This window comes from Thunnus maccoyii, chromosome 9 (genome assembly GCF_910596095.1).
Source record: "Thunnus maccoyii chromosome 9, fThuMac1.1, whole genome shotgun sequence".
NCBI lineage: Eukaryota > Metazoa > Chordata > Actinopteri > Scombriformes > Scombridae > Thunnus > Thunnus maccoyii.
This window is the reverse complement of record NC_056541.1, coordinates 95,001-112,500: the sequence shown is the minus strand read 5'-3', so window position 1 is coordinate 112,500 and position 17,500 is coordinate 95,001. Positions and strand designations below refer to the sequence as shown.

The window sequence follows — 17,500 nt, the reverse complement described above, 5'->3', positions numbered from 1 at the left end:
TCTCTCGTCTTTTTTAAAATGAGTCAGGAAGCCGACAGAAAACTCGAACTCAACTTTTAACGTTATCAAAGAAGAGAAACGTCCTCCTCTTGTCCTAGTAACGTCTTCGTCCTCCCTCATGGCAGAGTTTACAGCTCTGATCAATCTGATCTCCATCACGCCTCTGAATCCAGAATGCCGGCATGCTGTAAAAGCAAACATGGAGGCGGCTTTATGCCGGCGGGGGGAGACGGAGAGACGGACCAACTATTCATTCACTGAATTAAAATGTTTTATATTGGGATAGGTATCGTTATTAGGATATGACACTTTGGTCATATTGCCCAGCCCTAAGATCCATAAGCCTTTATTAAATAGTGAGTGGCCAAATTCCATTTGATCCACAGAGTCGCTCTTGATCTTTGAGAAAAAGCTAAAGACCCCAACCGAGACATTATTATCTGTTCTGTGCACTCTGTATTCTGCCTCCATGCACCTACATCCTATCGGACCTAAATGTAGCTTTATGGCGCTTACTCGAGTTCTCTCCTGACTAGATCGTTGCTTGTGTTGTATCAAATGAAATTACAACATTGTAAATAAACTTCCCGCTCAACATTAGCAGCGAATAAAATCATCAATAATGCCATTAAAATAAATCTAGTTTGATGTTTATGTTTGAGGTAGATTATGTTCATCTTTGCTGTCCGAACATCAGGTTGTATTCTTCTGACTCACTTAATCAAACCTCATTTGGGAACATTTGGGAACATTTGGGAATTGTTTTGCTCATCTATGGCATCATGTTTGCTGGCAGGTGAGATTTGTCCATCTTCCACCTGAATGACATCAGTTATCGCCACACCAAACGCCACAATTGGTCCAAATCACAAGCAGCTGCTGGTTTGGACGTTTATGTGGAAAAGTTGCTGTAATTTAGATAAATTAGGGCTTTCGCAAATATTGTGGAGATTTCTTGAATTTACGTTAATTATTGAGGGACTGATCATCATGTAGCCGTTAGTTCAGTGACCTTTGACCTTATCACCTGTCGTTACTGATCTCTCTGTCTCTCTCTCCCTCCAGTTGTTGACCCTCCTGTCCTCTCCCCGGCAGCCCCCTCCTCCCCCTCCCACCTCACCTTCACCTGGGGGCGTGGCCAACAGTTCCCAGTCCCCACCCCCGCCTTCTAGAGAACCAATCACACAGCGACTGAATGAACTTATGACCTCTGGTTCCAGAACCAGGAAGCAGTGTCTCCGCAGCCTCAAGAGAGGGGTACCCACAATTATACACAATATACACAATTATACACAATAAACACAATAAACACAATATACACAATTATACACAATATACACAATTAAACACAATATATACAATTATACACAATATACTCACAATTATACACAATATACACAATTATACACAATAAACACAATAAACACAATATACACAATATACACAATTAAACACAATATACTCACAATTAAACACAATATATACAATTATACACAATATACTCACAATTATACACAATATACACAATTAAACACAATATACACAATTAAACACAATATACTCACAATTAAACACAATATACACAATGTACTTACAATTATACACAATGTACTTACAATTATACACAATATACTTACAATTATACACAATATACATAATTCAATACAATATATACAATTATACACAATATATACAATTATACACAATATACTGACAATTATACACAATATACACAATTAAACACAATATATACAATTATACACAATATACATAATTAAACACAATATACACAATGATACACAATATATACAATTATACACAATGTACTTGCAATTATACACAATATATACAATTATACACAATATACACAATTAAACACAATATACACATTTATACACAATATATAGAATTATACACAATATACACAATTATACACAATATATAGAATTATACACAATATACTTACAATTATATACAATATACACAATTAAACACAATATACACAATTAAACACAATATATACAATTATACACAATATACTCACAATTATACACAATATACACAATTAAACACAATTAAACACAATATATACAATTATACACAATATACTCACAATTATACACAATATACACAATTAAACACAATTATACACAATATACACAATTAAACACAATATACACAATTAAACACAATATACACAATTATACACAATATATACAATTATACACAATATACACAATTAAACACAATATACACAATTATACACAATATATACAATTATACACAATATACACAATTAAACACAGTATATAGAATTATACACAATATACTTACAATTATACACAATATACACAATTGAACACAATATACACAATATACACAATTAAACACAATATATAGAATTATACACAATATATTTACAATTATACACAATTAAACACAATATACACAATAAACACAATATACTCACAATTAAACACAATATACTCACAATTATACACAATATACACAATTAAACACAATATACACAATTAAACACAATATATACAATTATACACAATATACACAATTATACACAATATACACAATTAAACACAATATACACAATTATACACAATATATACAATTATACACAATATATACAATTATACACAATGTACTTATAATTATACACAATATACACAATTAAATACAATATATACAATTATACACAATATACTTACAATTATACACAATATACACAATTGAACACAATATACACAATTAAACACAATATATACAATTATACACAATATATACAATTATACACAATATACTTACAATTATATACAATATACACAATTAAACACAATACACACAATTAAACACAATATATACAATTATACACAATATATTCACAATTATACACAATATACACAATTAAACACAATATACACAATTAAACACAATATATACAATTAAACACAATATATACAATTATACACAATATACTTACAATTATATACAATATACACAATTATACACAATATACACAATTAAACACAATACATATAATTATACACAATATACTCACAATTATACACAATATACACAATTAAACACAATATATACAATTATACACAATATACTCACAATTATACACAATATACACAATTAAACACAATTATACACAATATACACAATTAAACACAATATACACAATTATACACAATATATACAATTATACACAATATACACAATTAAACACAGTATATAGAATTATACACAATATACTTACAATTATACACAATATACACAATTGAACACAATATACACAATATACACAATTAAACACAATATATAGAATTATACACAATATACTTACAATTATACACAATTAAACACAATATACACAATAAACACAATATACTCACAATTAAACACAATATACTCACAATTATACACAATATACACAATTAAACACAATATACACAATTATACACAATATACACAATTAAACACAATATACACAATTATACACAATATATACAATTATACACAATATACACGATTAAACACAATATACACAATTATACACAATATACACAATTAAACACAATATACACAATTATACACAAGATATACAATTATACACAATGTACTTATAATTATACACAATATACACAATTAAATACAATATATACAATTATACATAATATACTTACAATTATACACAATATACACAATTAAACACAATATACACAATTAAACACAATATATACAATTATACACAATATATACAATTATACACAATATACTTACAATTATATACAATATACACAATTAAACACAATACACACAATTAAACACAATATATACAATTATACTCAATATATTCACAATTATACACAATATACACAATTAAACACAATATACACAATTAAACACAATATATACAATTAAACACAATATATACAATTATACACAATATACTTACAATTATCTACGATATACACAATTATACACAATATACACAATTAAACACAATACATATAATTATACACAATATACTCACAATTATACACAATATACACAATTAAACACAATATATACAATTAAACACAATATACTCACAATTATACACAAAATACACAATTAAACACAATATATACAATTATATACAATTATGCAATTGTACACAATATGTACAATTATACACAATATACACAATTAAACACAATATACACAATTATACACAATATATACAATTATACACAATATACACAATTAAACACAGTATATAGAATTATACACAATATACTTACAATTATACACAATATACACAATTGAACACAATATACACAATATACACAATTAAACACAATATATAGAATTATACACAATATACTTACAATTATACACAATTAAACACAATATACACAATAAACACAATATACTCACAATTAAACACAATATACTCACAATTATACACAATATACACAATTAAACACAATATACTCACAATTATACACAATATACACAATTAAACACAATATATACAATTATACACAATATACACAATTAAACACAATTATACACAATATACACAATTAAACACAATATACACAATTATACACAATATATACAATTATACACAATATACACAATTAAACACAGTATATAGAATTATACACAATATACTTACAATTATACACAATATACACAATTGAACACAATATACACAATATACACAATTAAACACAATATATAGAATTATACACAATATACTTACAATTATACACAATTAAACACAATATACACAATAAACACAATATACTCACAATTAAACACAATATACTCACAATTATACACAATATACACAATTAAACACAATATACACAATTAAACACAATATATACAATTATACACAATATATACAATTATACACAATATACTTACAATTATATACAATATACACAATTAAACACAATACACACAATTAAACACAATATATACAATTATACACAATATATTCACAATTATACACAATATACACAATTAAACACAATATACACAATTAAACACAATATATACAATTAAACACAATATATACAATTATACACAATATACTTACAATTATATACGATATACACAATTATACACAATATACACAATTAAACACAATACATATAATTATACACAATATACTCACAATTATACACAATATACACAATTATACACAATATATACAATTATACACAATATACTCACAATTATACACAATATACTCACAATTATACACAATATACACAATTAAACACAATATATACAATTAAACACAATATACTCACAATTATACACAAAATACACAATTAAACACAATATATACAATTATATACAATTATGCAATTGTACACAATATGTACAGTTATACACAAAATACACAATTAAACACAATATATACAATTATACACAATATATACAATTATACACAATATACACGATTAAACACAATATACACAATTATACACAATATACACAATTAAACACAATATATACAATTATACACAACTATACACAATATACACAATTAAACACAATACATACAATTATATACAATTATGAAATTATACACAATATATACAATTATACACAATATACACAATTAAACACAATATATACAATTATACACAATATACTCACAGTTATGAGTTTGTGACCGGAAGATCACTGATTCAGTCCCTGGACCAGCAGGATAAATCTGGATAAATATTATACCCACAACGATACACATTATACACAGTGTAGACAATATACACACACACACACACACACACATAGACTCTCTTGTTGCCATGGTAACCCTAAGCTGTTTTTGATGTTCCTTTCATGCTCCTGCCTGATGGACAGCTGTCACTCAAACTGGTCAGTATCACACCATACAGCTGCACATACATGATAAAATCACATGATACTGGGTGGAACATACAGCTGCACATACATGAAGTCACATGACATTGTGTGTTTGGTTTCAGGGCTCAGGTCCTGCAGACTGCAGCCATCTTCCTCCAGAACAACGACGCAAGAAACTTCAAACCAGAATCAACAACATCAACCAGGAGATCCAGAGAGAGAGAGAGCAGAGGTACGACACATTTACTTACAGTATATACACATATACAGTATTCTATCAGCTTGAACCAGTCTGGCCATTTTCCTCTGACCACTGCCATCAACAAGGCATTTTCACACAGAGAACTGCTGTTCACTGGATATTTTCTCTTTTTCGGGTCGTTCTTTGTAAACTCTAGAGATGGTTGTGCATGAAAATCCCAGCAGATCAGCAGTTTCTGAAATACTTGAACCAGCCCATCTGGCACCAGCAACCATGAAATGTTCAAATCATTTAAATCACCTTTCTTCCCCAGTCTGAAGCTCAGGTTAAACTTCAGCAGATCTTCTTGACCTTGTCTACATGCCTTATGGGCTATAGTTAGAATCTTGGTCCCTCATAGCGTTTTTGACTCCTTTTTGATAACATTCATTCATTCATTCTGTCAGCAATAACTTGCTAATTTAATTTACATATTGATTCTTGCATCTATTCATTCATTCATTTTAGTTGTGTATATATGTATATATGTTTAGTGTTTGCCATTGATCCTTAGTCCTTGATAGTTAAATAAATATCTTCATTTATAGCCAAGTTGTTGTATCTGTGCCTTCCTTTATATCAGAAGATGAGGGTTCAAGTATTCAGAGTTCATAACTTTCAGGTATAAGACTGATTGATTTAATTTCATTTTTTTCCTCCTAATGAATTAATTATTAATTAATCAATCGAGGTGGTGCCCCTATTAATTTTACAAGTGCTTATTATTAATTTTCAAGTAGTAATACTCCTCACATTTTCTAATTTTTGGCTGTATCTAGTAGGCTTGATTCTTTTCCTGCGGTTGACCTCTTTGGTACCCTTCCTGCTGGTACAAAGTTCATGGTGTTTTAGAAGCCAGGTTCTTGGGACTGGGAAGAACATTGTAGATGGCTCTGATGAAGAAGCTAATTATGCCCTTCCATTTCCCAAAGATCCTTCCAGGCAGGCTTCCGATGTTCACGGTTTTCCCATCTTGTCCATTGGCCCTGTTTTGCCTGTGAGACTGCCTTTGCACCTCCTGCTGCTGTATCTCTTTTACCACCTGCCCTCTCTTCTGGGCAGGTTTTGCTCTTTGCCATGTGGGTCTACTTGCGTAGCCCAAAGCCACATCTTCCATGCTGCACTTGCCCCTCAGTATCTCCATGCCTGAGAGTAGATTTCACCTGCTGCACTGCCTCAGATTGGTTCTGCTGCCACTCTGGAAGCTGCCATCTGTATTGTGACCCGAGTTTTTGTCAGGGTCATGTCCAGCCTTAACTTGGAGCATTTGTATTGTTCAGTGAGGCTAGTGGCAGTTCCAGAGCCCCATTCCCATACAAGTCGATATTACTGAGGCATCATGGGAGTCTGAGCCATTTCTTGATGTATGTACTGACTGTATTCTCCATCTTCTCGACTTTGGTGATGGGAACCTCATAGATCATCAGAGGCCACATCAGACAGGGGAGCACTTCCAAACTGCAGGGACCAAAGTTTCAACTTACCTGGAAGCAAGGTCTTGTCTATGTTAGGCCTTTGATGGGTGTGGAGTGTACCTGATCACACATGTCCACTTTTATTCTCTCATAAAATATATATTTATATGCAGATGATTGTTTTTTGATTGTCTCATGAAGACAAACGTGACTGTATAACGATCTGAGAATCATCATTAAGCTGCTGTTGACTGACATAGAGCCTAATTTTTATGGCGTCACAACAATCAGAGCAACCAACACATTTTCATGTAATTTATTAGTTTATTTGTCAGGGAGGGTTAGAGATCAGTGTGGTGTTTTGGTGTTGGTCTGTGTGGTGTTTTGGTGTTGGTCTGTGTGGTGTTTTGGTGCCGCTCTGTGTGGTGTTTTGGTGCCGCTCTGTGTGGTGTTTTGGTGTTGGTCTGTGTGGTGTTTTGGTGGCCCCATGAGATGTTTTGGTGCCGCTCTGTGTGGTGTTTTGGTGCTGGTCTGTGTGGTGTTTTGGTGCTGCTCTGTGTGATGTTTTGGTGCCGCTCTGTGTGGTGTTTTGGTGTTGGTCTGTGTGGTGTTTTGGTGTTGCTCTGTGTGGTGTTTTGGTGGCCCCTGTGTGATGTTTTGGTGTTGCTCTGTGTGATGTTTTGGTGCCGCTCTGTGTGGTGTTTTGGTGCTGCTCTGTGTGGTGTTTTGGTGCTACTCTGTGTGGTGTTTTGGTGCTACTCTGTGTGGTGTTTTGGTGTTGCTCTGTGTGGTGTTTTGGTGCTACTCTGTGTGGTGTTTTGGTGCTACTCTGTGTGGTGTTTTGGTGCTACTCTGTGTGGTGTTTTGGTGTTGCTCTGTGTGGTGTTTTGGTGTTGCTCTGTGTGGTGTTTTGGTGCTACTCTGTGTGGTGTTTTGGTGCTACTCTGTGTGGTGTTTTGGTGTTGCTCTGTGTGGTGTTTTGGTGCTACTCTGTGTGGTGTTTTGGTGTTGCTCTGTGTGGTGTTTTGGTGTTGCTCTGTGTGGTGTTTTGGTGTTGCTCTGTGTGGTGTTTTGGTGCTACTCTGTGTGGTGTTTTGGTGTTGCTCTGTGTGGTGTTTTGGTGTTGCTCTGTGTGGTGTTTTGGTGTTGCTCTGTGTGGTGTTTTGATGCTGCTCTGTGTGGTGTTTTGGTGTTGCTCTGTGTGGTGTTTTGGTGCTGCTCTGTGTGGTGTTTTGGTGTTGCTCTGTGTGGTGTTTTGGTGCTGCTCTGTGTGGTGTTTTGGTGCTACTCTGTGTGGTGTTTTGGTGTTGCTCTGTGTGGTGTTTTGGTGCTGCTCTGTGTGGTGTTTTGGTGTTGCTCCGTGTGGTGTTTTGGTGTTGCTCTGTGTGGTGTTTTGGTGTCGCTCTGTGTGGTGGTTTTTTTGAGGCGATTTGAAGCCACTTGTATTCTGGTTTAAATTGGGTCTTTGATGTTTTGTTGAGGCAAGATGTCTCAGAACTCTGTCAGAAGTCTCTTTCTGACATTTTGGAGTTTCTTCCACAAGAGCAAAGTTAATACTTATTGTAAATGTGCTGCCATCATGTAATAATGCTTAAATAAATAAACTATTTTAATTAAACATTATCCAACCATGCGTTTATAACTTCAAAGCAGCAACATCAATAAATCACACTCATTGATCTATAAATGAATACAGAATCTGTTGTAACTGCTTTATTCTCCTTCACATTTTAAATCCATGCAGCATCTGAAGGCAGCAGGACTGATGTTGATAAATCTGCATCAGTGTAACACACACTCCCACACTTACTTACTGCATGTTTATGTGTAAACAGCTGGTTGGGAGCTGACTCGCTGCAGCTGTCTGCTTTGAGATGAAGGGGATGAACCCGTTTATTCTCACCAGCACATTTACTAAGTTAACAGTTAAGTATGGATGCCTGGTTTCTGCGAAGGAGCAACAGAATAATAAATGTGAATGTCAAATATTACGCAATACAAATATCAAATATAAATATAATTTCTAAGTAATACGTTATACAAGCAAATCAGCAAAAAAACAGCAAATCCATCTAATTCTGAATTACCATATAAAATAAACTGTTGGCAACTTCCAATAAAAACTGCTCATGTATGCAAAGGAAGCCAGCAGAGAGAGCTACTGCCTCTCACATCCTGAGCATCACTACATCACAGGCGTGTCGCCGTGGTAATGGCATAATATTACATAGTTACACACCATCAACACAACATATTAACCCACTCAGCAAAGTTATAGTGAGTTGTAAACCACAACTATTGTGCAAACTGCCAAACAAATGATGTGTATTGAACGTGTATTAAATGTGTGTTAAATGTGTATTAAACATGTATTAAATGTGTGTTAAATGTGTATTAAACATGTATTAAATGTGTATTAAATGTGTGTTTGTCTCAGAGACACGCTGCTAAAGATGAGAGAGGTGTACGAGCGAAGTCCTCAGATGGGCGACGCCAGCAGTCTGGAGCCTCGACTGGACGAAGTGAAGCAGAGTCTGCAGAGACTGGAGGACGAGCTGCGGAGGAACCAGGTACACAATCAGTACTTAATCAATACACAGTAAATACTTATACACACAGTACACACAGACTGGAGGACGAGCTGCAGAGGAACCAGGTACACAATCAGTACTCAATAAACACAGTAAGTACACACTCAATAAATACACTGTGTACATAATGTGCGGTGTGTATAGTGTGTAGTGTGTATATTGTGTGGTGTGTGTAATGAGCAGTGTGTACATTGTGTAGTGTGTATAGTGTGTAGTGTGTACATATTGTGTACTGTGTATAATGAGCAGTGTGTATATTTTGTAGTGTGTATAATGTGCAGTGTGTATATTGTGTAGTGTGTATAATTTGCAGTGTATATATTGTGTAGTGTGTATAATGTGCAGTGTGTATATTGTGTAGTGTGTATAATGTGCAGTGTATATATTGTGTAGTGTGTATAATGTGCAGTGTGTATATTGTGTAGTGTGTATAATGTGCAGTGTGTATATTGTGTAGTGTGTATAATGTGCAGTGTGTATATTGTGTAGTGTGTATATTGTGTAGTGTGTATAATGTGCAGTGTATATATTGTGTAGTGTGTATAATGTGCAGTGTATATATTGTGTAGTGTGTATAATGTGCAGTGTATATATTGTGTAGTGTGTATAATGTGCAGTGTGTATATTGTGTAGTGTGTATAATGTGCAGTGTGTATATTTTGTGTACACACAGGCGTGGCTGGCGGAGGCCGACAGCAGACTGTCTGATCACGGCAGCAGGAGGCCCAGTGGAGGTTGTGGGTTAAATTCTCAGGCGACGACGCCAGGCAGCAGCAGCCTGAAACAGCTGGACAACCGCAGCCCAGCCAGCAGAGAGAGGTACTGCTATTTATTGACGATTATTGATCATTAATTGTCAACTATTTGACACAACAGATGAGGCTGATGACACGTATAATATTTATTAGAATAATGTGTGAAACAAACACAGTAAGTTATTAACTTTCAGATGAAACTATTGAAACTGAAATGAGCAGCGAGCACATACATGCTCCTCTCTGGGCGCCATGTCTGTCTGTAACTTCCTGTTTCTACTGCCAGTTGGTCACTGAGCCTGTGATTGGTCAGGATCTGCTTCATATCTCTGACAGACTGGAGATACTCAGCCAGTTTATATTCCCTGTTTAGGGCCAAATAACAATTTAGTCTACTTTGGGTTTTTGTTTCATTTCTCCCATGTTGTAAATCTGTCTCTCTCTCTCTCTGTGTGTCTGCAGTCCTGACGGCAGCTACACTGAGGATCACAGCGCAGAGCTTCACTTTAAGTCTCGTAGTTCAGAGTTTGATAACGACTTTGACGATGAAGAGCCGTTACCGAGTATCGGTACCTGCAAGTCCCTTTATCCTTTTGAAGGTATCCTACCTGTCTGTCCTACTGGCTCCTCTGTTGTACCGCTGTTTCGGTTCCAGACTGTTCTGTTGGTTCTAGTTCAGTTTAAACAAATTCTTATGATTCTCTTCTGTCTTCACTGAAGGTGCTTTTCTTGATTCTGCTCCTCTGCAGGTCAGAATGAAGGAACTCTGTCCATGGTGGAGGGAGAACTACTTTCTGTGGTGGAAGAAGACAAAGGTGATGGCTGGACCAGAGTACGGAGGAACCTGGAGGAGGAGGGATACGTCCCAACATCCTACATCAAAGTCTTCCTCGACAACAGCGCCAAAGGTGCCATGACCTACATCTGACCTCAGTGTGACCTCTAAAGGATGTCCACATCACATGACCTCCAAATGTAACCCTAACATGACCTTTAAATGGCCATCACGACCCTCTAAATATAACCTCCGCATGACCTTTAAACAACCATCACATGACTTCTAAATATAACCTCCACATGACCTTCATGACCTGTAAATAACCTTCATCTGACCTCCACATGACCTTTAAAAACCTCTTGTGAAATGCTCACACATACAGGTGTCAGCCTCTGACCTCCAGATGAACTTTGACCTTCTAATTACATCTGTAAGGCATCTGATATCTGACCTCTGAACTTAACCAGCGGCCCTGAATGTCAACACTTTGGTTGCTATGGTTACCAGCAGCTGTCAGTCCTATTTCTGCACTGCCTGTCTGTGTGATTCACACCTGCACACCTGCACCTGTAGTGTAGTGTTGGTGCATCGCATCTTATGTTCCGCCTCCTCTGGGTGTGACGGTGTGATAACATGATCAATTTACAGGCTGATCACATGACTGCTGTTCATCTGAACCTGAACACTCCAGACTCTGGTCCTCACCTGTGGCCCTGCAGGAGGCGGAGCTTCTGTCCTAGTCGTCTATAAAACACTACATGGTGTCCACATACTTCTGGCCTGATAAACTCTCTCTTTGTGACTCTGAGGAGACAGACCGGTTGACTGTGAACCTGATTTTATCCCTCCGGCAGAGTTGGCTGATCGATCGTCACAACAGCAGATTCATTGATTAATATCTATCTTATTTGAATAAAGCTTTATCGGAAGTGTCATTAAACCAAAACATTCAAGGTTTCTAGGTTTACATATATAAGTTATGCGTGTGGGCAGTGAAAAAAAAGATGAAAACATGTAGTGAGTCAACACAATAAGATAATTAAATCAGATGTACCAATTATTTTTATTATCAATTAATCTGCTAATTATTTTCTTGATTAGACTTGATTGGTCCATCCCAGTTTCCTGTTCAAAGTGACATCTTCAAGAGTCTTGTTTTGTCTGACCAACAGTCCAAAACCCAAAAGCTTTCAGTTTACAGCAATAAAAAACTGAGAAACTCAAAAATGTTGCTGATTAATTTCTCTGATCAACAGTTCAGATATTTTCTCGTCACCAGCTGAGCTTCATTTCATTTTACAGCTATAACTTCTGACCTTTGAATGTTTAAAACAGTCAAGCACATCAACAAACTCATTATTAACAGTATTAGTATTGAACACTAAGAAGTATTGCTGGTATCATTATTATTATTATTAATAATTAGTATTAGTATTATTACCTGTATGTTTTACAGTTGATTTTAAAGTACATTTTAACTTGTCTATAAAGCCTTACTTAACCTTCACTTTTGCATATCAGCGACCGCCTTTCATTTAACGTTGCAGCAAGAACTCTCAGATGTTCCTCATGTTCCCCAAGAACTGTGGGTTCTATCTGTTTTAATGGATTTCAGAACAGCAGTCTTGGTATTTTTTAAAAATAAATTAAAGACCTATCTTCTTAATTGGGCCTATAATTTGTGTTAACTTTATATTTTATATTGAAATAAAGTTGCTTTGATTTGATTTTGGTATCACTTTTGATATTTTATCATATTGTGATCAAACGTTTTACTTGTTTGAGTTTTTTGGTCTAATGCTCTTTGAGCTCCGTCTTAGCATGAAAGGTTCAGTACAAATAATGTTCTTTGTACTGATTATTAATTATTATTAATTATTATTATTCAGTATCCTGAAGCTGCAGTGAGGTTTCAGTCTGACGTGACCTCCTGTCTCACCCTGCCGGCTCTAACATATCTGCCTGTCTGTCTCTGTCTGTCTGTCTGCATGTGTCTATCTTGTAGGCTTTGTGCAGAGTAGTCGGCTAGTCTAGCACAGTAGTCGGCCCAGTGAGGACGTCTCGCCACAGGAAGGGATGTGTAAAGGAAAGAGCTCAGAGGAAGCCTGGTAAAAGCTTTTCATTGGACAGTTTAACTCTTCAGATATCTGTACCAATCAGCTCACAATTCCTGATGGAGGAAAACTTCTGCAGATGACTGAGAACTCAATCAGAGATCAAACATCAGATATTAAACAGTCCTTCATGTCAAAGAATCAGAATAAACAGATGATCCAGATTCAGATCTGATTAATGAGCTTTACAAGCCAATCAATCAGAATAGAGGATTAAAAAAAGATGTCTGAACATTCAACCAGTTACCTTGGTCACTGTCTCCATGGTTACCATCTTAAAGAGGACATATTCTGCACCTTGCTTTGTGTATATTTATGTTCTGGGGCTCTACTGGAATATCTTTGCATGATTTCCAGTTAAAAACTCCTTATTTATCTTCTACTGGTCCTTTATACAGCCCCTCAGTTCAGCCTCTGTCTGAAACAGGCCGTTTTAGCTCCTGTCTCTTTAAAGCCCGCCTCCTGATGAGCCCACTTCTGATTGGTCAGCTTCAGGAAGCTTCCCTCCGGCTCCGGAGGCTACGTAAACAAACTATAGTAGCAGGATTTCACTTCTTTTTCTCCTTCTTACTTGTCGAATGGCCATTTTTGGGCGTGATGAAGTGTTCAGAGCAGGTTGAAGCCCGTCAGCATTTTACAAACATTCACTTCAAGTTTCTGAACTTTGACCACATATCTGACATCAGAACAGGATATAAATAACAGAAAACCACAAGAAGCAGAATATGAACCCTTTAACCTTCCATAGTCTGGACCTGTCTCCATCTGTCACTCTCTCTCTCTGTCTTAATCCAGAACAACAGTCCAGTCCTCACATGAGCAGGTTTTGACTGGTCTGTCTATGACAGTCTCAGTTCCCTGCTCCCGTGTGACAACACTGACACTGAGTTTTATAGATATAAAACCTTCCTGCTCTAAATGTTGATAAAATAAAAACCCACATTCTTGTTTGCCCTGTCCAGGGTAGGTAGTCCCTGACCCGCTCAGCCCCGCAGATGTGATTGGTGTAGTCTGATAACTGCTGGTCTGGTCTGATAATAATAATAATAATAATAATAATAATAATAATAATAATAATGAACTAAGTGCTTCACATCGAAAAAGACATAAAATTAACATGAAAACATATAATGTATGAAAGCTGGAAAGTAAAACTTATTTGATAATGTTAATAAACATAAGATAAAATAAAATGAAAATAGAATATAGAATGTGTACTTCAGTGGAGGTCATTTGAGACTTAATAAGTGAAAACTTAGAGAGTATTTCACCATTTGTACGCAATCTGTAAATTGATGGCTAGGTCTCCGAATCCATAAGAATAACAGAACCTCCGTTTTCCCAACAGACACAGACTCACCACCAGCTTGATTAACCAAAATAAGCCAGAATGTCTTCCTACAGGTTTAACCTCACTGTGGGACTGATCTGTGTCGGGTGCAACCCAAAGCTGCCACAGAAGAGAAAAAAACACCCTTAGTGGTTCTGCAGGTGTTAAAAACACTCACCACAGACTTACCAACCGCTGACCTCAGCACTCATGTAACATGAGATGTAAAATAAACCCAATAATGAAAATAAGATCAAATTAAAGCTGCAAGCAGCGATAAACGGGCCCTCGCGCCTCCATGCACATCGGGCCACGACGCAATCGAAGGCCTTCTGTCACGGGCATGTAGATGTCCTCAGACCCGGCTGTTTTTAGACAATGCAAGAACGAGATAAACATCACTTCCTTTGTCCACTGTTTTGCCTGCTGCTGGGGCTGCTTTGCTGAAATTTCGTAGGGGGCGCTATTCATCCAGTTTGCATCACTGTTGGAATATTGTCATGTAGACGTGTTCAGGCCGGGACTCTTATCAAACATGTAAAGTTTGGTGCAGACTGGAGCATTTACAATAAAGTTATAGCAACTTCCTCTGTCATGGTGAAACATCAAATCTCAACGGTGTGAGGATGAGAGTTTTCTGCAGGGTGAGACATGTCTGTCTCTCTCACACCTGTCTGTCTCGCTCACACCTGTGGCATCAAAATTATGCAAGTTTTGGGCCCATTCACTTGAATTTCAATTAGTAGACGAAACTCTTGATGAGTTTGTGTGTAAAACAAATTAATTTCCTAATTTCATCGTCTATTTTTAGAAAAGTAAAGACGTTTAACCCACATGACCTGGTCAAAGTGTGATTGACATGTGTACTGTCAGGTGTGTAGAGACAATAAGTAACTGCAGCTGGACACAGAAAAATACTCATATATTTGAATGGAGAGTGTGAGTGAACCGCTAGGTGCTCGGGCCCAAATAAAGGAAAAACTGCAGCACAGAGCTACAAATTTTAGTTTTGATTTTATTTTTCTGCAGCACTTTATCACTAAACTGTCACTCTCACTCCATGAGCTCCATTCAACCCCCCCCCCCCCCCCCCCCCCCCCCATTCTCTCTCTCTCCCTCTCAGTTGGAGAGGAGAATGTCACTCTTCCTGTGATATATCCTCATAAATCCCATGACTTTGGCCAAATCCTACATTAAAAATCATATTTTTTGTAGAAAATTTCATTGCGAATCCATTGATACAGGTTTCAAAGTGGTCAGACTTATAGTTTACACATCAGAACCATTTGTTTGACACAAAGTCCATGCCTAGAGATTGCCTCCCCATTGGTTTACATTGTAAGGTGTGATGTGGCACTACAACTTTCAGGGCTTACAATATCTAAACCATTTGAGTTATTACAGTTCAGCACAGTGTGATAGGTCATGTATTCAAGTATTCAAGCATGAAGCAGATACCATTAACGCCCTAGGAGGAGATAGCGTTTCTTGGGGGTCCAAAATTGGTGCAAAGTCGTACTTTGATGGGCATATTGCGGACTTCCTGTTGGATTTAGGTCAGGGGTCTTGATGAGATGAATAATTGAGTTTTGGTTCGATACATAGGTGGCGCTATACACCACATTTTGGCACTTTGGGGGATACTTTTTACATTTTATCAAATTTTTCACCAGACCTGATGTGCGTGCCAAATTTGGTGAGTTTTTGAGCATGTTTAGGGGGTCAAATTAAGGGTTGAAGTGGCGTAATAATAAAGAAAGAAGAAGAAGAAGAAGAGGAAGAAGAGGAAAGAAACAAACACACGATGTTAGTATGACTTTTATCTGACCCTATGTACGTTATTGATTTTGGGTGTTGGACATGTGACATAAACATTCCATAGTCTGCATGTCACCTGATGAAATATGGTACAGCCCTTCTGGGTCCATGGTCAAGCTTGGAGCTGTTCCAGATGTGGTATGTTGTGACACATAATATGTTGTGAGGTAGCTGTCAACCACTTGATGGAGGGCTCCCAACTGAATTAGTGCCCATGGAAAACATATGGTATTCATGCGATAAGATACAGATGTGTAACCCTATATAAGTTATGCACCGACAGTGGTACGGTGCCCAGACCATCTTTGTACATGGAATGGACCCGATGGCCATCGTCTAATAAACGTCTTCAAAATAGGAACTTCGCCAGCTCTTCCTTTGAACGATACATCATCAGACATCCTTCCTTTCACACGAAATACAGTAGGGTCTTTGCCCCTTTGGGGCTCAGGCTCTAATAAGTGGAGACTCAAAGTATTTTGCCATGTGTACACAATCTATAAATTGGCTCCTAGGTCTCAGATACCTGCTGGTCTGGTCTGACACCTGCTGGTCTGATCTGACAC

At 36.2% G+C, this 17,500-nt stretch overlaps 1 protein-coding gene across 3 annotated transcripts in view; it reads left to right on the top strand.

The window, feature by feature from the left end:
* fnbp1a (formin binding protein 1a) overlaps window positions 1-17,500 on the top strand; it is a 110,352-nt gene that overhangs the window by 89,504 nt on the left and 3,348 nt on the right. The window contains exons 11-18 of one of the 3 annotated variants that reach the window (XR_006098069.1): window positions 1,066-1,257; window positions 5,890-5,904; window positions 6,015-6,124; window positions 9,986-10,118; window positions 10,813-10,958; window positions 11,357-11,493; window positions 11,644-11,802; window positions 13,678-13,780. Coding sequence is in view for 2 of the 3 variants with exons in the window: in XM_042420732.1 (XP_042276666.1) it covers window positions 1,066-1,257; window positions 5,890-5,904; window positions 6,015-6,124; window positions 9,986-10,118; window positions 10,813-10,958; window positions 11,357-11,493; window positions 11,644-11,802; window positions 13,678-13,706 (921 nt within the window). In the remaining variant the exon portion in view is untranslated. Of the gene's footprint in view, window positions 1-1,065; window positions 1,258-5,889; window positions 5,905-6,014; window positions 6,125-9,985; window positions 10,119-10,812; window positions 10,959-11,356; window positions 11,494-11,643; window positions 11,803-13,677; window positions 14,117-17,500 lie in introns of those variants that run through there. The other 2 variants (XM_042420733.1, XM_042420732.1) reach the window with 2 other exon arrangements.